This window comes from Hypanus sabinus, chromosome 15 (genome assembly GCF_030144855.1).
Source record: "Hypanus sabinus isolate sHypSab1 chromosome 15, sHypSab1.hap1, whole genome shotgun sequence".
Taxonomy (NCBI): Eukaryota; Metazoa; Chordata; class Chondrichthyes; order Myliobatiformes; family Dasyatidae; genus Hypanus; species Hypanus sabinus.
In genome coordinates, this window is record NC_082720.1 from 66,867,943 (window position 1) to 66,890,750 (window position 22,808).

At 37.8% G+C, this 22,808-nt stretch overlaps 1 protein-coding gene across 9 annotated transcripts in view; it reads left to right on the plus strand.

The window, feature by feature from the left end:
- LOC132405567 (prolyl 4-hydroxylase subunit alpha-2-like) overlaps positions 1 to 22,808 on the plus strand; it is a 148,943-nt gene that overhangs the window by 99,880 nt on the left and 26,255 nt on the right. For 5 of the 9 annotated variants that reach the window (XM_059990476.1, XM_059990475.1, XM_059990474.1 and 2 more), the window contains 3 exons: positions 4,128 to 4,227; positions 14,398 to 14,451; positions 19,966 to 20,031. In XM_059990476.1, the coding sequence (XP_059846459.1) occupies positions 4,128 to 4,227; positions 14,398 to 14,451; positions 19,966 to 20,031 (220 nt within the window). Of the gene's footprint in view, positions 1 to 4,127; positions 4,228 to 14,397; positions 14,452 to 19,831; positions 19,892 to 19,965; positions 20,032 to 22,808 lie in introns of all 9 variants that reach the window. The other 4 variants (XM_059990477.1, XM_059990482.1, XM_059990481.1 and 1 more) reach the window with 3 other exon arrangements.

Sequence of the window (22,808 nt, forward strand, 5' to 3'; positions counted from 1 at the left end):
TTTCATGATATCATTCTGGGAACGTTGACTCATTTTTAACTGCATTGTATTTTTGGTTTATAAATGACAATAAACTGAACCTGACTCTGAATCTGAATCTGACTTTACACCGCACGTTGTTGGAGCAGTGCTGCCAGGATAATCAAGGACACGACCCACCCAGCCAACACACTTTTTGTCCCTCTTCCCTCCAGGAGAAGGTTCAGGAGCATAAAGATTTGTACGGCCAGATTTGGGAACAGCTTCTTTCCAACTGTGAAAAGACTGCTGAACAGATCCTGACCTGGATCTGGGCTGTACCTTCCAAATATCCGGACATGACTTGCACTACCTTACATACCCTTTTCTATTTTCTAATTATGATTTATAATTTATTTTTTTATTATATTTACTTGGTTTTGTACTTTAGAGAGCACGAAGTGCAGAATCAAATATCACGGTGATGACTTTGTGCTCTAGTATCAATTGTTTGGTGACAATAAAGTAAAATATAAAGTATTGACCTAGTGGATAAATGATGATTCGCAGGATATTGATAAACACAAGAGATTCTGCAGCAGATGCTGAAGTTCCAGACCAACACACCCAGAATGCTGGAGGAACTCAGCAGGTCAGGCAGCATCTATGGAGAGGAATAAAGAATCGATATTTTCAGGCCGAGACCCTTCAACATCTCTTGTGGTTTATGATTCTCAGCATACATTTCTGAATTTACTCAGCAAGCTGAATTTGGACATCATGAAACATCTGGGAAGGTACTGACTGACAGTACATTCAGCGTCTGACTACTCAGCCGTTGATTCGCTCTCTGTAGATTCATTTCTTTGTCTCTCTTTGATAGAATGTGGCTCAGTTATATTCTTTTAACCAAGTTAAGGAATTCTGGGTTCAAAACCTATTCCTGAAACTTAATAAAAACTTAGACTGGTTTAACAATACAATGTTGAAGGAGCACTGCATTATTTTGGGTGCTGTCTTTCAGAATAAAGTCCTCCCTGCATTCAAAAGTTGATATATATAAGCCTGTTTTGGGAAAAAAATCTCAATGAAATTCAACTAAAATTGTGTTGTTCTGTTTAGTTCACAGTGATTTTAGTGAGAGTATTCTTTGTGTAAATTAGCTGCCATATTTCCTACAACACAATAGTGGCTATTTCAAGGAAAAAATATTTCCTTGCTTCTAACTTATATTGCAGCAGCTTGACATTGTAAAGGAAGCCCTAGCAAATGCTGGTCTGTCTTGTAAAGATGCTGCCCAGAATAAATTAATGGCAAGTGACTTCTGCAGATAAGTTTGCCAAAAACAACCATAGTAATGGAAAGCCATGATCATCCATGTCAGACGACACAGCACATAATGAATGAACTAATGTAGCCACATGAAAGTTTGAACATCGTGTGCCCTTCGGGTTACTGCATTACAAGAAGAATGTGGGAGGTGTTGGAGAGAGTCCAGAAGTTCAACGGGACATTGCCGGGAATGGAATGGAATTTCTACAAGTTGAAGTTGTATGAAACTTTGTTTTTAATTCTGAGAATTCATAAGGCATTTGTTAGGCCTCGTCTGGGGCATTCTGAGCAGTTTTGGCTCCCGTATGTAAGAAAGGATGTGCTGGCATCAGAGAGGGTCCAAAGGCTGATTACAAGAATTACTCCACAATTGAAAGGGTTAACATATGAAGAGTGTTTGATGGTTGTGGGTCTGTATTCAATAGACTTAGAAGAACTGGGCGGGGGACATCTTTTTGGAATTGAGAATGGTGCCATACAGAAAAATGACAAATTGCCAAGAGCATAGGTTTAAGTTGAGTAGAGGGAATGAGTAAACAAGATTTCTGGGAAAAGTTTTGAACTTTTGGTGTGCGAGGAGAAGTAGGAGCAGCACTTACCAGAGCAGTGTTGAAGAGACATTCAGATGGACATGTGAGTGTGCAGGCAGGTGGGATTAGTAGACTGACATTATGCTCAATGCAGTGGGCCAAAGGGACTGTTTTTATGCTGTACTTGCTCTGTGTTCTGATCCCTGCAGCCCTCTGAATGCAGCCCGGAACTGATCCTCCTTTCTGGACTACTGCCCCCAAAAGTACGCAGAGCGTGGCAAATGAGTGTCTGGAGATGGTGGGGTGGGTTGTCCATTTGAACAGCTGCCGAAGCAGCCCCACCGTATATTCATGCAGCTCGGTCTCGCCTGATTATGTTGGTCTCCGTATACCATCCTCTGTTCAGCCACTAATATAATGACCTACCCCTGAAAGGTGGTATCGGAACTGCGCTCACTGAAAATCTGAGAAACCCTATTTTCTAAGGACTTCAGCCAGTGTCTGGCATTTGTTTGCTTCAATGTAACAGTGGAATCATGTAGTCTCTCTGCACGTCCACTTCTCCGAAATAAATGCTGGTTTCTGTCATATCACGTTCATGTAGCCCTTCTAAGAGATCATTGCCTTGGCTTTTTTTAAAATAAGTGATGTTGAAAATTGGCATCACACACAAAATGCTGGAGGAACTCAGCAGGCCAATCAGCATCTAGGCATAGAGTACAGTCGGCATTTAGGGCTGCAGCCCTTCAGCAGGACTGGGGAGAAAAGCGGAGGAGTAGATTAGAAAGGTGGGGTTGGGGAAGAGAAACACCAGATGATGGGTGAAACTTGGACTGGCAGGGATGAAGCAAAGAACTAGGAAGTTGATTGGTGAAAGAAAAAGAGGGGGAGCACCAGAGCCCCAGAACAAATGGGTACACTCTGTCCGGAGAACAAACGTGACCTCCCGGTGCCCACCCAGGGTAATTCCATTTCCCAGTCCCATTCTGATATGCCCATCCATGGCCTCCTCCACTATTGGGATAAGGCCACACTCAGGTTGGAGGAACAACAGCTTATATTCCGTTAGGGTAGCCTCCAACCTGATGACATGAACATCGATTTCTCAAACTTTTGGTAATGCCCTCCATTTCCTATCCCCTTTTCCCTCTCACCTTCTTGCCCGCCCATCACCAAAGGGTCTCAGCCCGAAGCATTGACTGTACTTTTTTCCATAGATGCTGCTTGGCCTGCTGAGCTCCAGCATTTTGTGTGTGTTGCTCGGATTTCTAGCACCTGCAGACTTTTTCTTGTTTGTGATTTGAAAATTGCCATCTTGTTTTATATTATGAAATCAATGGAAATAAAATTGGTAATTTTCTAATATATTTTTCATTACTTTTTCTCCTGTCAATCATGAGATCTCGGTGTGGTTGTTGAGTAGCTGTGATGCTGTTGGATACTAATAGAAACTATATATTTGGCACTTTTATTTATTGATCATCTTATGCTTGCTACAAAAACAGAGCTCTCAGTTCCCAGGAACTTCTTTGACATGCTTTCTCCTTGCTAACATGCAGTGCCATTCTGTTTTGCTCGGCTTTCTGACAGTGAAACTAGAGGAGTGCAATGTTGGACCAAATAAATTAAGATTAAAAATGTAGAGTTTATTTCACTGGTTAGAATGCTACTGTCACTTGGTCATATTGTCCACCTTACCACCTCTCACTCTGGTCTATGGGGTCATGTTTTCAAGTCACTTTGCAACTTCTCATTTGTGTCCTTTTGTATTCCTCTTCCAATAAAAACCAATTATTCAGTCAGGAAACTCCTGCACCATTTTCTGAGTCTGAATCCATGGTGTAAAGTCAAGCCTAACATTGAGGATGGGAGTGATGTAAGGTTACCTTCAATTTGTTTGGTCCAACATTGGTCTGGATTCTAGAAGCCAGTTACTTAATGTAAAATGCTGGAGGAACTCTGTTGGCTAGACAGCGTCTACGGAGAGAGATGGATAGTTGATGTTTTGGATTGAGACCCTTCATCTGGATTTGAATGTCTTGTTTCCCTCCATGGATGCTGCCTGACCCTCTGAGCTCCTCCAGCATTTTGTGCATTGATCCAGATTCCACCATCTACAGTGTATTGTGTCACCATTTGCTAGCTGGTGGTTATGCACTGTTGCTTTAACAGCATGGTCCATTCTATAACCGTAGGATAGAGTGTATTCATTCCCCTTTTGACCAGACACAGATTCCAAAATTGAAACAGCTACAGGTTGTCTGTGTGCCTTGTTCAGTATTGTTTTGTCTGTCACTTCCCATCCAGTGCCTGGTTGGACGATGACGTAGATCCTGTCGTGCACCGGGTTAACCAACGGATAGCAGACATCACAGGTCTGGGAGTGGAGACAGCCGAGTTACTTCAGGTACTCAACCCAAAACTGAGCCTCTGGTGCAAGGTGGGCAAGGATGTCATGAAGTCAAAGGTTTGCCACAGAAAGAGGCAGCCCATCATATCCTGGCCCAGATTTGAGGCAAAGGGTCTGAAATGGCCAGAAGGGCACAGCGAATGTGCAACGGCGGAGGTGTGGTGAGTGAGAAGTGGTTGGTCCTCAGGTCGGGGAACTCGGACAAGCGACGCGACAGATTGTAATATCGAAATGGTGAGCTGTTGCTCTCCCCTCCCACTGTTGCAGGAGTAATATCTTTCCCTCCCTTGTGGGTGAGAGGAAAATGTGCCTGTGTTGTTGAAGTGCTGGGACGGGCAGTAGTTTTTGATTGACTCTAGATCATGGTCTCTGCGTGTTTTACTATTGCTTGCATGGTGGGTGGTGGGTGGGGGCAGGCCTGGATGCTCTTTGCTGAAGTATCTGAGGGGGAGTTGATGCTTTTGCTGCTGCGTGTGCACGGGGGGGGTGCCTTTGGGGTTCTAACAATTTATGTTCCATGGATGTCTGTGAAGACTAAGAATTTCAGGTTCTATACTGTATATTAAATTAAACTATTGAACGATCAAAGGCTGTAACACAAAAGCACAGGCTAATGTTGGACCACAGCCACTCACCCTGACACTCTGTGACCAGTAAGTCCTGCAGAAGAGCAACAAAATAAACCTGAATGTCCCTTTTCTATTGGTGGCCTTTCTTTCTTTCTTTTCTTTTTCAATCTTTTTATTAAATTTCATATATTAAAAAACATAACATAATATTATATTAAATAGGTTATGAATACATTAGACTTGAAGTTAGTAATAAGATAACAATATCTTATTAAAATATCAGCAAAAAAATCGTACAATAATCAATTAAACCTATATTGATTATACATGAAAAAGAATAAGAATAGTCATCAAAAGAAAAAAATATATAAAAATGCAAGAAAAAATGTATATTAAAAAAAAACCTAAACTAACATGGGCAATAATAATAGTTTATATGTATATGATAGTGTCAAAAATTCCGGAACTCCATACCAGAACAAGAATAAAAAGAGAAAAGGTCTGGAAGAGGCCGAATTAATTCATATGAAAGTGTCGAATGAACAGTCCCCAAGTTTCTTCAAATTTAATTGATGAATCGAAAATAGTACTTCTAATTTTTTCTAAGCTCAGACAAGAGATAGTTTGAGAGAACCACTGAAACGTGATAGGAGGATTTACTTCTTTCCAATTTTGTAATATAGACCTTCTGGCCATTAATGTTGCAAAGGAGATCATTCATCTAATTGAAGGGGAAAGTCGACTACCATCCTCATTTGGTATACCAAAAATTGCAGTGATAAAATGAGGTTGTAAATCAATATTCCAAATTGAGGAAATGGTAGCAAATATGTCCTTCCAATAGTTATGTAAAGTAGGACATAACCAAAACTTGTGGGTCAATGAGGCCACATCTGAATGACATCTGTCACATTGAGGGTTAATATGAGAATAAAATCGAGCAAGCTTATCTTTAGACATATGAGCTCTATGTACGACCTTAAATTGTATTAAAGCATGTTTAGCACATATAGAAGAAGAATTAACCATTTGTAAATTTTTTTCCCATTTTTCTGTTGATATATTATATTGAAGTTCTTTTTCCCACTCTTGTTTAATTCCATCTGATACCTCTGGTTGTATCTTCATAATCATATTATAAATAAGAGCCACTAATCCCTTCTGACAGGGATTCAAAGTAAAAATCATATCTGAAAAATCTATCAAAGTTGAATTGGGAAAGGATGGTAAAACTTTATATTAAAAATTTCTTATTTGTAAATATCTAAAAAAATTAGATTTAGGTAACTTAAATTTGTTGGAAAGTTGGTCAAAAGGCATCAAACTACCTTCAGAAAAAAGATCACGAAAACATATTATACCTTTCCTTTTCCATGTGTTAAAAGCTTGATCTGTTAAAGAAGGTTTAAAAAAAAGGGCTATCAAGAACAAAGTTTTTCAGAGTAAAAAACTTACGAAATTGAAACCAAATTCGTAATGTATGTTTGACAATAGGGTTGGATCTCTGTTTATTGAGTTTAACTAAATCAGCAGGGAGAAAAGAACCAAGAACGGAGAATAAAGAATATCCTTGTGCATCATTACATTCTAAATTTACCCACTGTGGGCACAATGGTGAATCCAAATCTAGTTTCCAATATATTAAATTTCAAATATTATTCGCCCAATAGTAAAACCTAAGATTAGGTAAAGCTAAACCACCATCTTTTTTTGATTTCTGTAACTGTCTTTTACTTAACCTGGGGTTTTTATTTTGCCACACAAATGAGGAAATTTTTGAATCAATGTTATCAAAAAAAGATATAGGAATAAAAATTAGTAAGGCTTGAAATAAATATAAAAATTTCGGTAAATCATCATTTTAATAGCATTAATCCGACCAACTAATGATAAGGATAAGGGAGACCATCTAGTAGTAAGTTGTTGAATTTGATGAAGCATAGGTAAAAAATTCAATCTGAATAAATCTTTATATTTCTTGGTAATTTTTATACCTAAATAAATAAAGTTATCAGTAACAACTTTAAATGGTGTCCTGTCATTCAATAAACTTTGCACATTTAAAGGGAATAATTCACTCTTATCCAAGTTTAGTTTATAACTAGAAAAACTACCAAATTGAACCAACAAGGATAGAATAGCGGGAATAGACCTATCAGGATCAGAAATATATAACAACAAGTCAGCAGCATAAAGGGATAACTTGTATAATTTCTCATTACGGGTAATACCAAAAATATTAGGAGATTCACGAATAGCAATGGCTAGAGGTTCTAATGCGATATTAAATAATAAAGGACTTAGAGGACAACCTTGTCTCGTACCACGAGATAATTGATAAAAAGAGGATCTGTAATTATTCGTAAGAACAGAAGCAACAGGTTTATAATATATTAATTTAATCCATGATATAAAATTAGAACTAAAATTAAAAATTTGCAAGGCATTAAATAAGTATGTCCATTCAACTCTATCAAAAGCTTTTTCAGCATCTAATGAAATAACACATTCTGAGGTTGTGGGTGAAGAAGTATAAATTATATTAATCAATTTTCTAACATTAAAAAAGGAATACCGGTTCCTAATAAAACCAGTATGATCTTCTGAAATAATCTGTGATAGTATCTTTTCTAACCTAATAACTAAAATTTTTGTAAGAATCTTAGAGTCTACATTTAGTAGCGATATAGGGTGATAAGATGCACATAAAGTAGGATCCTTATCTTTTTTAAGAATTAGAGAGATAGTAGCTTCATAAAAAGACTGGGGTAATCTCTTCTTAGTAAATGCATCATTAAAGATTTCACATCACCAAGGGGAAAGCAAAGAAGAAAAAGTTTTAAAAAATTCTATAATATAACCATCAGGACCAGGAGCTTTCCCTGAATTCATTGATGAGATAGCCTCCCCTACTTCGGCCATAGAAATAGGAGCATCGAACAAACTTCGATCTTCATCTGCCAGTTTGGGAATATTCAAATTGTTAAAAAAATTATCCATCATGGACAGATCGCCATCAAATTCTGATTGATATAAAGATTTATAAAAATCTTGGAAAGTATTATAAATTTCTTTATGATCAGTAGTCAGATTACTGTCTTGTTTACGAATTTTAATAATTTGTTGCTTAGTCGAAATAGCTTTTAATTGGTTAGCTAACAATTTACCAGTTCGATCACTATGAATATAAAATTGAGCCCTGGTCTTAATTAATTGATTCTCAATTGAAGAAGATAATAATAAGCTATGTTCCATTTGAAGCTCAACTCTCTTCTTATAAAGTTCTTTGGTAGGAGTCACGGAGTAAATCTTATCAATTTCTTTAATTTCATCCACCAATAAAGCTATATCTAAATATCTTTGTTTTCTTTTACCAACGGAATATGAGATAATTTGTCCACAGATAAAAGCCTTAAAAGAGTCCCAAAGTATTCCTCTGTCAATCTCTTTGGTATAGTTTGTTGAAAAAAACAAGTCAATTTGCTGTTTTATGAAGGTAATAAATTCTGGATCTTGAAGCAAAGTAGCGTTGAGTCTCCAAGATCTAGTATTAATGGAAGAGTCCGAAATCTTGATAGATAACTTCAAAGGTGCATGATCCGAAATGGCAATAGAATCGTATTTACAATCAGTAACATCTGTTAGTAAACAATGATCAATAAGGAAATAATCAATTCTAGAATAACTATGATATACATGTGAAAAAAACGAAAATTCTTTATCTTTAGGGTTCAAAAACCGCCATATTTCTGAATCAACCATAAAAGAATTAACAAGTAAGGCTGATCTATTCAGAAGAATTCGAATAGGTTTAGATCTATCCATCAAAGGATTCAAACAACAATTGAAATCTCCACCCATTATCAACATATATTCATTTAGATTAGGAAGGGAAGTAAATAAATGTTTAAAAAATTCAGGGCAGTCAAAGTTTGGAGCATAAATATTAACTAGAGCCACTTTTCGATTAAAAAGTGAACCAGTAATCAACAAAAATCTGCCCTGTGGGTCAGAAATAATTTCATGATGTGTAAACAAAATTGAGGGGTCTATAAAAATAGACACACCCCTAATTTTGGTGGTACAATTCGAGTGAAATTGTTGACCCTTCCAGAACCTAAAAAAGTATTGATTATCCTCCCTCCTAATATGGGTGTCCTGTGCAAAGATAATATTAGCATTTAGTCTATGGAATACTTTAAATATTTTTTTACGTTTAATCGGATGATTTAAACCATTAGTATTCCAAGAGATAATATTAATAGACTTATCCATCATGCCAATATTAATTGTATATATCATAAAAGGTTAAAAAGACACATAACCCATAATTCAGGAAGAAGGAAAAATGACTCCGGAGCAACCGGAGAACATGACACCTCAACAATATTAATAATTTAAAGTCAGCCCATAAACTAAAAGCAAAAAAATAAAAAGCAAAAGCATGAAAAAAAGATCCCTACCCTCTCCGCCAACCCCTCGAAAAAAGCCAAGCAGCAGGCGCACAAACTAATACTAATATTACCCCCATTTCAAGATGGCAACTCCATGAAAAGATAAAAAGAAACTATATAACACCCAGATTTAAATACAGGGTTGCAAAAAAAAAAGAATATATATCAATCAAAATGAAAAAAAAGTAATATAATAAAGCAAAAGATCATTAATAAAAAAGGATAAACATTAAAGTTTGAAAAAGTGTAATATGCCTTTAAAAAAAAGATTCCATATTCAAATACAAAGAAAATGACGTATCAAAAGCAAAGACTTATGGGAAGAAGAAACAACATTTTGAAAAAACCATATTACAAAATATAAATGTAAATTCACCAATCTATTAAAAAAATTTTTAAAAATGTTATCAAAATAGGATTAAAAAAGGATTCAATAATCACTACAATATAAAAAAAGGTCCAAAAAATCCAAAACATTCGTCCCATTTTCGAGTACAAACAAACAAATAAATGCTTACAGAAAGCAAGGTCTTATGGGAAGAAGAAACAAAATCTTAAAAAAAAATAAATCATTATTACAAAATATAAACGTGTATATCCAATTCAGAGAAAAAAGTTAAGAAAAAAGACATTATAGTAAAATTAAAAGAGCATCAATAAACCATGATAATAAAAAAAACAGGTCTACAGACCAAAGTAAAAAGCTATAACGCAACTTCATAGGTTAAAGCCCAAAATGAAATGGCATCTTCTCTCCAAAAATTCTTCAACATAACACATAGTTCAACTTATACTAGAAGATCGAATTTCTTTGCATCTTCCAGAGTATTAAAGAAGTGTTGACTGTTGTCATTCAATGTAATTCTGAGATTCGCTGGGTATCTTAAAGCTTGTTTAAATCCAATCGAATGAATCTCTGCCAGCACTGGTTTAAAAGCGATTCTCGCTTTCATCACTTCAAATGAATAATCTTCAATAATACGAAACTTATTGTTTCTGAGAGAAATCATACCTTTCTGACGAGCTAATCAGATTAAAAGCTCTTTCTCCCGAGGATAATGGAGGCGAACAATCATAGCTCGTGGCTTGTCGCCCGAGACCGAAAATCTCAAAACTCTGTGGGCACGATCGATAATAGGTTTAGCCTGCAAAGCTTCAGCGCCGAAAACTTCCCATAATAAGTTAGAGAAAAATTCAGTTAGGTCACCGGACTCAACTTTTTTGGGAAGCCCGATGATTCGCAAATTCTGTCTGCGAGATCGGTTTTCAAGATCGGTGATTTTAAACTTATAATGCTCTACTGTTTTAGCAGTCGACAGTACCTTCTTCTCCAATGTTTCAATTGTACGTATTTTTTCACAAATTAACTTTTCAAGAGTCGTGATCTTGTCTTCATGCCGTTGAATATCTGATGCCTGCGATTGAAGCTTGGTATCAAGCGATCTAACAACTCCTTCAAGCTCAGACATTTTCGTGGTAATCTTATTTTCCAAACCTGTCATTTTACTTTTCATTTTACTTTCCAAACTTGCAAGTTTAGTATCCAGAAGATTAGAAATTGCCTCAAGGGATAACGGCTCTTTAGACGATTTCTTAGCTGTAGCCATTTTAAGTTTGAAAAGATTAGATCAAGTATTGTTTTAGAAAAAAAGTAAATCGTATCAACCCATGTGATTAAGTACAAAAAGATTTGATTAAAGGGTGATTATAGTTTAAAAAATGAAGAGCGCCTAAAAGGCAGATGTCTACGTCGCCATCTTGAAACTCCGCACCCCTATTGGTGGCCTTTAGTGAGGCAGGAAATCCAAAAGCCTGACTGGTCTGGTCACTTACATTACTTCTTAAATTCTCAGCCATTGTGTTATGAATATCTTTGATGGGGACATGATGTCATCGTCATGTTCCCTTATGCTATTAGATCACTGTCATGGATACCTGAAAAAGGATAATTGCAAAAGGATAATTGTGTGAGAGCCTGGTGAATTAAAATGTGCATTCAGAATCTATATCTACACCCCTTTAGTACTTACAAATTAAAAGATAAATTTTATTTCCCACATGTACATCAAAGCACCGGGAAATGGGTCATTTGTGTCATGTCCAACACAATCTGAGGAGTGTGTCGGCAGCAACGTAACGTGATCACAACTTTCTATCCCTAGCCCTAATCCTACGTCTTCGGAATGTGGGAGGAAATTGGAGCACCAGGAGGAAACCGTGAAGGGGAGAGCATACAAACTTCTTACAGACAATGGCGGGAATTGAACCCTAATAGGCAATTGCTGGTGTGTAAAATACTGCACTGACCACTACGCTACCATGTGATGCCCAGATATTTATGGTCATTTGAGGTCATCGAGGCTGGGGGAGGTTGTCTTATTCCCAAAGGAGGTGAGAGATTTTGTTTCGCACTGTGAGCGAGGCAGAAGAATGCTGCTTCATCCAGGCTGTTCCTTTCCACTTTTCCTGACACAGTCCAGAGGAATTTTTTTCATAAGGGATTTGGCATGATGGAAAACAATAATGGCAGAATGAAAAACAATGAAAGAAATGCAGGAAGAAGTCAGGCACTGGAGATGTCTCTGTGGCGAGAGAAACAAGTCATCGTATGGGATCTGTGACCCATCCTCAGCACTGGGGATCTTGCCCACATTGATGAATGAGGGAGCTGTTAGTCGGGTCAGCGTTATTTGGGAAACAACCTGCCTGTAAGGATGAGAGCACAATCATGCAAATCTGCAAGAATGTCGGAGAACAGAGCAGGGACTAGGACTTGCTGGTCATTGTTTACGTGGTGTTGGCACAACCATGGTGAGGCCACATCTTCCGACCTTATTGCAAGAGTTCCAAGATCCATGGAGCATTCATTTTGGGGAGAGGATAACAGGCAAGTATTGCCAAGTACTGCCCCTTGGTGTTCACACATGGCAAACTTTGGGATGACCACTGCAGACCTTGGCCTTTTAAAGTCAGAACAATGAAACACTCCAAGGAGATGATCAACAGAGAAAGGAGATTGAAAGCCTCTGCTACCATTAGAATATACTGTATACTTGCCATTTCTTCAATGTACATGAACGAGATATATGAACTCATTGGGACCTGGGAAAGTGCTAAGGATCAGCATTCTATAGGACAATAACCTTTTGGTCTTGAAGGCCTCCCACTTCAAAATTCAGCAATGCCTTAGATCAGAAGCAACCGAGTGGCTGTTGCACTTTATCCAGTACTCCACTGAGAGGTGTGCAGCAGAAACTATCCAGAATGACTGCACTGGGCTCGATCTGTGGAGACATCAAGAGGAAGTGCTGAGCAGCTGATCCAGAATTTGGTTTGATTGTTGGAGAATCGGGACATCAGTGGTCAGTTTGGAGATGTATGATGTGCTGTAGGAGCACTGTGAGGATAGGGTGACCTTAAAGGTAAGGATATGAGGGAGCCCATCTTTATGGGTTCGACTTGGAACAGCAAGCTCAATTTCTCAGAACTTCCTCTAAAGGAGCTTTGTGCAGGGGGCCATGTTACCCTGTGTACCTCTTTCTCTTGGACACAAGACCAATTTTGACCCAAGGTGACCAGTCCAATTTCCAGTGACGGTTCCAGCCTGAAACAATCATAATCCTATTACATTCCAAAAATGATTTTAATATGTTTTGGGGAAAAGAATAGTGCTTCTCAGACTTTTTAATTTAGTGCCCAAAATATGCTTACATGAGATTATTCTATTTGTGAACATATGCAGCAGCAGGTGAGGAAAGAGATAAACCATATTTCTTGTATTTCCCAGGTAATTGAACTTGTTCAGATAAGCTTTAGTTGAACCAGCCCAGTAGTGTTCTGTGGTCAAAAAGCCTTCTGTTTTGTGACATCATTATCAAAGACCCCCAACAGCCAGGCCAAGCCATCCTCTCATAACTACCATCGAGCGGGATGTAGAGAAACATCAAGTCCCACACAGGCAGTGTAGTGTTCTTGCACAGGTGTAAAGACTCTGAACTAAACACCAAGTATAAACCGGTCAATGAGGCGCGATCCCAGTAAGATTAACCAGTTACTGTTCACTCTTCCACATTAACGTCTGGTGAAAACTGTTGATAAAACAATACAAAATATATACAGTATTTGTTTCCTTGGCATCTCATTTACATCATAAATACTTGCAAAAGTAAAACTACAACAACTATATTACATTAAAGTGCAACATACTTTCAGAATCTATCTACGCCATCGACTGACATTAAATACATCAACACAAACTATCCGCAACTCTTTAAATAACAAAGAACATAAACTATCAACTGTCATTACTTTTAACAGAATCAGCGTTAACATTTTTTACTTCAACATATCAATTATCTTATGAACTTACGGTGTTGCTTCTCTGATGTTTCTAGTGCATAGAAAGAAAACTTTTCTTGCGCTGATCCTGCACACACAACCTCCTCCTTCCCATTTCTCCAAACCGGTATTTTCCCACAGGGCGCAGCGAAACCGGGTGTGACGTCATTGCATGCCGCGATATATAACAGCCAACGAATTTACTTTCAACAACCTTAACATTAACTAGAAAACAATTACAAACGAATTACTAAAGCGAACATATAATAAACTAAACAAATCCCTTAAAGGCAACACAGGCAGGTTTAAGGGCAGCTACTTTCCTTCAACCATTCAGTTCTTTAACCAACCTGCACAACCCTAATCACTTCACAAACCTGATGAAGGGTCTCGGCCCAAAACGCTGGCTCTTTATTCCTCTCTGCCTGACTTGCTGAGACCCTCCAGCATTTTGTCTGTGCAATTCTAATCACTACAGTTGAGCAATACAATGACCACTTTGAATTCTTTGCACTAAATTGGATATTTTTTGTTCTAATTGTGTTCTTTCTTGTAAAAATTGTGTATGATTAATGTCTAATTTATGTTTTTCTTCTTGTGAATGCTGCTTGTGTGGTGCTCTGTGTCTGCAATGCTGTTGCAAGTAAGTTTTTCATTGCACCTGTACACATGTACTTGTGCAAATGACAATAAGCTCGACTGTCTTTGACCTGTATATGGCAGCTGAGATGTGCTGCTGTGTCAGGTGTTGGTTGTGCCTACTCTGAGCCCTTCCTCCTCTCACAGACTTCTTCTCTTTGCTGCAGGTAGCAAATTATGGAGTTGGAGGGCAGTATGAACCTCATTTTGACTTCTCCAGAGTAAGTGTTGCTAATACCCACTTTAATCATGACTCCTAAATTCCTCTTGGTTACTAACCCGAAGTACCTTCCAGAATGCAGCTGTTCACACTCAGGTGCCTTAAGATTAAAATTGCATCGTTTCCTCAAAATCACTCAATTTTTGATAAGAAATCTTTTGAAAAATCTCTGTCATGAACAAAAAGTAGTATTTAAATTAAATCCTGGCACCCTCTTTTTTCCCCAAGGGGAGCAACATGCTGAAACTGGGTACAGCTGTCAGTGAAATAATGTTGTTTATTGGGTTCAGACTCAAAACACGGATTCAACCAATGTCATGTTATTTTAACATAAAACAGAGAATTTGTGAAATAATGCAATAGTCAGGCAGTATAGATGAAGAGGGAGCCTGAGTTAATATTTCAGGCTAATGAACTTGGGGGCAAAATCATTTTCAAGATCTAAGGAAAAGAGAGAGGGTTAAATGAAATGAAGATATTTAATAAAGTGTTCCCTTTCAGTCCAACTGGCCCATGCCAACCAACAATCCTACCAAAGCCAGTCCCACTTGTCTACATTTAGCCCATGTTTCATAAAGGTGGCATCCATCATTAAGGACCTCACCAGCCAGGTCATGCCTTTTCCTCATTGTTACCATCAGGGAGGAGAGACAACAGACTGAAGACACATACTCAATGATTCAGGAACAGCTTTTTCCTCTCTGTCATCAGATTTCTAAATGGAAAATGAACCCATGAACACCACCTCACTATTTTTGCTGTTTTGTAATACATTCTTATTTTTTCACATATATTTTATTGCAATGTATAATATATAACCAACAAAATATATAGACAACAAATCTCATAGCATGTGTCAGTGATATTAAATCTGATTCTGATTCTATACCTCCAAACCTTTCCTATCCATGCACCTATTCAAGAACTGTCTAAATGTTGCTAATGTACCTGCCTCAACCACACCCTCTGGCAGCTCATTCCATAAACTGACCACCTGCCCCGGTGAAAAAGTTATCCTTCGGGTTCCAAATAAATCTGTTTCCTCTCACCTTAAACCTATGCCCTGTAGGGGAATTCCTGGGGAAAATGATTGTCTGCATTGCCCCTGATAATTTTGTGTGCATTATTTGCTAAATGTTCATGATATTTTCTGAATATCCTACATTCATAGTTTTTTTGATTGATTATTCTGTACAAAGATTTGATCAATGCTTGCACAGTTTACACTCTAAGTTTACACTCGCAGTTTACTGCTCTAAGCACTGGTTTTGTGAAGAAACATCTGGTCCTTTTCCCGTCTTTAGGCGTTGGTTTATCATCTTCCCTCTTTCCGTTGCCTAATTTTTCTTTATCCATCATGTCCTGTTTCACCAGTGGAGCCCAAGTTCATTAACTTGGAGAGCTTCTTCCTGACATGACCAAATTCAGCAATTGTCACGATACCAAAGGCTTGCACATCTCTGATACACTCCCATCAAAGGAGCAAGGCTTTCCAAAAGTTTCTTATTGCACCAGATTATTTTTGTCAGTTTTGGTTAGTTGGCACAAAAGGAGAAAAAACAATATTTGCAGGGACTTTAAAAATAAAGCTGTATGAAAGGCCAGCTGTTGATTGGAAGTCCTGATCCATTCTGCTTTCAGAAGCAGTCTCAATAATTACAACCAGCCAAGTGTTAAATATTTACCAACTGTTCTATCAGAGAGGATTTGGATTCCTCCACTCCCACACATCGTGACTAGATCCTGTACGAATTCTTATGTAGGGTACTTAACCACAATTGATGACCTCTGTGTTGCAAATGACTCTAATCATTCATTATTGCAGGAATTAATAATGTTGACATTGAGTGCTGGTATATGCTGTAATATAGGAGCTAACTTGAAACTCGTATGGTTTGAATATTAGTAAGCTGTGCTCCCAATCAATATTTTCTGGCAGCAGTACTTGTTAATCAATTAATTTAACTCTCATTGTCCAATCAATGGCAGAGGTTTTTAAGATGGGCCCTTCTCAATTAAACATCATGACCACAAATGTTGGATAATAGGTTAGGCATATCTGTAGAAAGAGAAGCAGATAACATTTTGGATATTAGACCTTTGGATATGTTTTTCCACGGATCCTCTCATTTCCAGCTCTTCTATTCTTCAAGTAATAGAATACTGCAGCACAGAAACAGGCCTTTCAGTCCATCCGGTCTGTGCCATCTACCTGCATCCAGACATATCCTTCATATATGTGTACCTGTTCAAACTTCTTTGATATGCTCCAATTGAACCTACGCCTACCAATTCAAAAACTAATATCACTAACACTTTCAAAATATTATCTCTACCCAAAACCATAGGACCTATAGCATGGATTAACTGCAACCAGCCCATTTCCTAAATCTGAACATAAGGTATAATCAATTTTTCCATCCCATTTGGGGAAACTGAAACTGGTCCTATCCCTGATAATGCAATATTGTAATATATTTGTGTGCTCAATAACATCCACCCCAGATGGAAATGGTTCATCTTTTATTTGAACAACCTCCACTCTACTCTCTTAAGTCCGCTGTCCTTTAAGAAATACCGTAGGAACAACATGACAAGATAAAATAACCAGGCCTACAGGAGAGTGTGAAAGTAAAGAACTTGAGATCAGTAAGTTTGTTGTGATTGGGATCAGGAGAAAGGTCATGTGCTGATTCAGTAACAGATCATTTGCAGCTACGTTTTAATGGATTTCAGCATCATTTGTATCCAGTTCCAGCAACAGCTCCATTCTGTGCTTGGAAAATAAACGATGATCTCATAACTTTGCTACTGGAAACTTTTATGACCACTCTCCACTTGGACTTCCTCCAATGGAAGGCAGCAGATGTGCGTCTATTGAACACATTTCATTTACTCTAGTCAGCAGCAGAGAAATGGAGAAATCTGTGAAGCATTATGTTTTCTTAAATAATATAAGTACGAAGAAAGGAGCTAAAAGTACAGAAGAAATCTGACCCTCAATTTTCAGTTAGAATATGCTTATTTATGTTTTTATTTTTAATTGAACACTTTCCAGTGTCAGAAATACCCAGCTCTCTACAAGAAGTTACAGTATATTGAAAGGAAGACAACATTGCCCAGAAAATAAACATCCCCAGTTAGTTCCAATAAATACCCTTTATGTTCATGTCAATGCTTGCTTTGTATGCTGGCTCTGGCTATATTGGGATCACTACCAAATGCAAATAAATTTCTTCATTAAAGCACAAATCATTACGAACACTCAAAGACATTGATTAGCATCTCATAAATGATAAAGAGTTAGATTGATCTGTTGTTCTTGTTCTTAGTATGACAAAGGAGGACTCCACTGGACTTCTCAGCTCCATCTGAGCCATCCCACCAATCTCATTCCTTATCTATATGAGTGTCCCTCACTAGTTCTCATTTACTATCAACTCCACTTCGCTCCTTTTACAATTTACCTATGGTATGGGGTCATTTCCAATAGCTGATTAATTTACTTTGGGACTTGGTAGGAAACCAAAGTATCCCAGAGAAACCAACCTCTTTGAGGCTATAATCTGATTGATAGCAAATGAAGTATTTTTTTAAAATCAGAGTTGCATACCTTAACTAATTTCCATGAATAATATTGAGTAAGATTTAAGATGCAGAAATGCTCTCTCCCAACCACCTGCTCCAGTGATCCTCTTTGCAGAACATTGACAATATAAGTACATGGTCAGAAATACAATAGGCATGTGCCCCTTCACAATGCTGTACCATTCAATTAGACCACAACCAGTCCTGTAACGTGTATTTCATGTGTCGTTCATATCCACCATTTCCTATATCTGCGCCCTGCACTACATTAATAGATTTAGCTGAAGGCTTTCTCCTCCAAATAATTTCTGTAATTCCTGTCACCAATCTGAGATCCTTATTTGAATTACAAATCTCATAAAAAGGAATCTAAATGGTTGCCCTTATAAAGCCTCCTTTTCAACACTTGTCCTTGTCTCAATAAGTCTTATCTATAGTTACTCGTTAAAATAAAACATTTAAATAGTGTTGTTCATCTGTGTTGGCAAGATACAGTATCATGCATGTATCCAGGCAAGAATTCACCAATTGAGGATCTGTTTTGGTGCTAACCACTTCATTCCCCTGAAATAGCCAGAAGAAATGTCAGATACATTCATTTTCCCATCTTCCTCCAGTCACTCATGAAACATTTCTTATTTTTGAGTACTCTTTTTTTAAGTTAAAGTACCTGAAAAGTATTTTTAAGTACTTTTTATAACTACTCTAGAAAGTACTTTTTTGTCTTTTTGAGCTCTGTAGCTATAGAATTATATTGGGAAAAGAAGCTGTCATTCTGGATATATTCCATCTAGATTTTCAGTCCCAGCAGGAATATTTAAGATTTACAATAAAAACCTCTAGAGATCTTGAAAATAAACTGCTGTTTCTAAAACAAAAATAATCACGTTATCCCATTGCATTTGTGTCCAGGAGATGTCTGGGATCTATAAAGGAAAGATATACAATCCATTTCCTGGCTGCCTTATTGAATAAGGCATTTTATATTAAAAAAAAACCTGATTGCTGATCAGCTGCCTTCATTATTGTCAGAATATAGTAAAATGTTGAGTTAAAACAGTGCTCTAGAAGACTGAGAGAGTCATTGGATTTGCTGTCAGTCTTGGGTGCCTTTATCTCCTCCAGTCCAGCTTTCGAATACTGTCCTATGTTCCTAGCAGATGGTTATCTAAAACTTTGAGCTATAATTTGCTGGCATTCTAATCGTGATTCTGGTGCTCATAATCCTTAAAAATTCAATGTGAATTGATAGAAAAGAAAATCTATTCAAACAAGGTAAGGATGTAAAGCCAGAACAAATGGAGTGCACCGAATCATCTGCTATGGTTCATTATCTGAGTGGATCACAGTATGGAATATGGACTGCAAGGATCTCAGCAATGACTATGCTTGTGTCCTGTTACTGAGCTGTGAGGTCTCTGGTACATTGTCCTAAATCAATGCCTGGTTCCCGTACAAATCCCTGTGAAAGTTGTCATGAGATTTCTCTCCATGCGAGTAGATTGATTTGACACCAGTGAATTTTGTTCTGAGTACCTCCAAATTTATTCCTTGGTTAACATCTGAGACCTAGGAGAAAGAACTCCTATTGTCTTTGACAAGATGTTTACATCTGTGTTGTATATCAATAGTAAACCCATAACTGTAATGGTATTTCAAAATAGGACAAAAGTTCAAAAAAACAACTTTGACGGGAGTTGTGCAGTGTAAGCAGCTGGTAAGCACAGCTGTTTGCAGTCATTAAAGGGAAAAAATCTAGCATAAATTTTTCTTTTAAACAAAATCTGTTGCAGCGTCCATTCGACCGCAACCTTGCGAGGGACGGGAATAGACTAGCCACGTATTTAAATTATGTAAGTACCCATGAGTGCTCGCCCAGGCTGTGAGCTCTTAGCTTGTATGTATTCATTCTCATTTCATTTTATAGAAAGAGGAACAGGATGCTTTCAAAGAATTAGGCACTGGAAATCGTCTTGCTACTTTTTTAAATTATGTAAGTATACGTGATGGTCAGCTGGTAGGAAGGATGCTTGGTAATGGATTGGGTCAGCATGTAAGCTAATCCCCTTTATTCCACACCTTTCCAGTTTATCATCATGACTTCTTGTGCTACCCAACAGTAGTGGAACCAAAGGGTAAATGTTCCTGTTTCGTGATTGAACATCAAGCATAACAAGAAGAGAGCCTGTCCAAGTTTGTGTCAGTTCATTTAAAACATGTAGAAAATTGATCACACTCTATGAAACACATATAACTTCTCCACTCTCCATCACCCTTCCCAATTTCCTCTAAAGCACCATGCTATTCCATGAACTGTAAATGTTTTCATAAATGGAAGATGTTCTTGTATTTCCCTACTTCATCCAATATTAGTGTTTTCTCTTTGTTATTAATCCTGTACGTTGTTGGTCTGCTGAATTCCTCTGACTCATTTTCCAAATGCCAACATATGACTTCTCCATTTGTAGCTAGTGTATTTACGACATATTTGAGGCAGGTAGACATCAAGCCAAGTATGAAGGGGTGGATGGCCAAAGGTTGATTAGAGGAATGGGCTTTTGGGAAGCTTTGGAAAACATGATGAAAAGCAATACAGAAAAGTGATTTTATGAGAGACTACCAAGGACTGAATATAGTGAATGAGTCCAGGTTAGGAAGGATGCAAGTAGGAAGAGATTTTCAGTATAGGACAAAGCGTGATTTTCCAAATGGCATTTGAATTGCAACTTAAATATCAAAACTTATATTGATGAAGAATAGAATTCAGTAGTGAAGAAGGGTATCATTACCCTTGTATCAGCACTTTGAAGATCACAAGATCACGACAAAGGAGCAGAAGTAGGTCATTCAGCCCATTGCGTCTGCTCCGCCACTCCACCATGAGCTAAACAATTCTCCCATCTAGTTCCAATTTCTGGCTTTTTACCCATATTCCTTGAAACCCTGACTAATTAGATACCTATCAATCTCCTCCTTAAACACCCTCAATGATCAGGCTTCCACAGCTGTATGTGGCAACGAATTCCATAAATTCACGACCCTCTAGCTAAAAAATTTCTCCTCATCTCTGCTTTAAATGGGTACCCTCTAATTCTAAGACTGTGGCCTCTTGTCCTGGACTCGCCCACCAAGGGAAACAGCCTTTCCACATCTACTCTGTCCAACCCTTTCAACATTCAAAATGTTTCTCTGCGGTCCCCTCTCATTCTTCTATACTCTAATAAAAACAGTCCAAGAGCAGACAGATGCTCCTCATATGTTAGTCCCTGCGTTCCAGGAATCATCTTCATAAATTTTCTCTGAACTCTCTCCAACATCAGTACATCCCTTCTAAGATAGGGGGCCCAAAACTGCACACAGTATTCCAAATGAGGTCTCACCAGTGCCCCAGAGAGCCCCATCAACACCTCCTTACTCTTATACACTATTCCTCTTGGAATGAATGCCAACAGGAAGACAAGATTCGATTACTCGCATTTCTTAATTGTTCTGAATCAGAAGTTTGTTGAGGTACTCATTATGATTTGGCTTTAATAATTGTTTACTTTGTCTGCTAAGGACTAGACAAAAATGATCAAAGATGTAATCGGTAGGAGCTGTGAATCTGACGGTATGAGGGATTCTGGTTCTCATGATCTCTAGCTATCTCTAGTGATGGCAGATTATCCATTTCTGTATGGTTTTCAGCAAATTCAGCATGGTCTCTCTACTCACTTTGGTGATTAACCTTTTGGGCAGTTTTCTTTCATTCTTCACTGTAACTCCAGGGGAAAAGAGGTGCACTACTTGGGTTGAATTTAAGTGGAGAGATAAGGAAATAAATTTAGGAGCTGCATTCAGACCATAAGGTTGTTACAGTAATTCTGTTAATCAAATAAATGTGCTAATTGGCATCAGTGCATGTATTGATATTGATAAATAATGAATAATCTGAGTGGTTTACCTCCTGAATGCAGTCGACCAGTCATTATTATCAATGGAAAGGATGTTAATAATTCAGTAAATCAACTTTGAAATTTTCCTGACTCTCTAATCTCTGCAGACTTTCATTTTTATTAAGCAATAAGACTTTAACCGTGAAAATGTCCTTGTACTAATAAGCATTGTTTTGATGTTAGGATACTGACTATACTACACTTAACGCTTGTTCAAACTTTCATGTTTGCATAAGGTTCAGTCTGTCACTCTGATTCAGAGCACAGTACAGTATCCAAACTGTGGGAGATGTTGGAAGTTTTCATAGCTATGCACAAGATGTGTATTGATGACCATTGTTGTATGTATAAAATTGCTAATTATTTTACTGAATTGGCATTGGGCAATTTCAGCTTGTCATAAGACAGATAATCCTCATTGGAAGACCAGCAGAGAATGATTTGAAAGCTAGTGCTGGTTTTACTAAGACACATTTCTGATTATGTTGATTAGAATCGTAGAGTCACAGAACAATGTAGCACAGATACAAACCCTTTGGCCTGAGTTCATGCTGCCCACGGTGCCCACACAGCTAGTCCCAATTTCCTTTGTTTGACCAATATCCCCTAAGCCCTGCTTCTCCATGTCTTTATCCAAGTGCTGCTTAAATAATACAATTGTTATTTATTATGTCAGGTGTTGTATGACTTGGCTGATCATGGTCTTTCTGCGACCGTGATTTTTCTTTGCGATTTTTTTTCTACAGCATTGCCATTACCGCCTTCTGGGCAGTGTCCTTACAATATGGGTAACCACAGCCATTATCAATACACTTCAGAGATAGTCTGCCTGGCG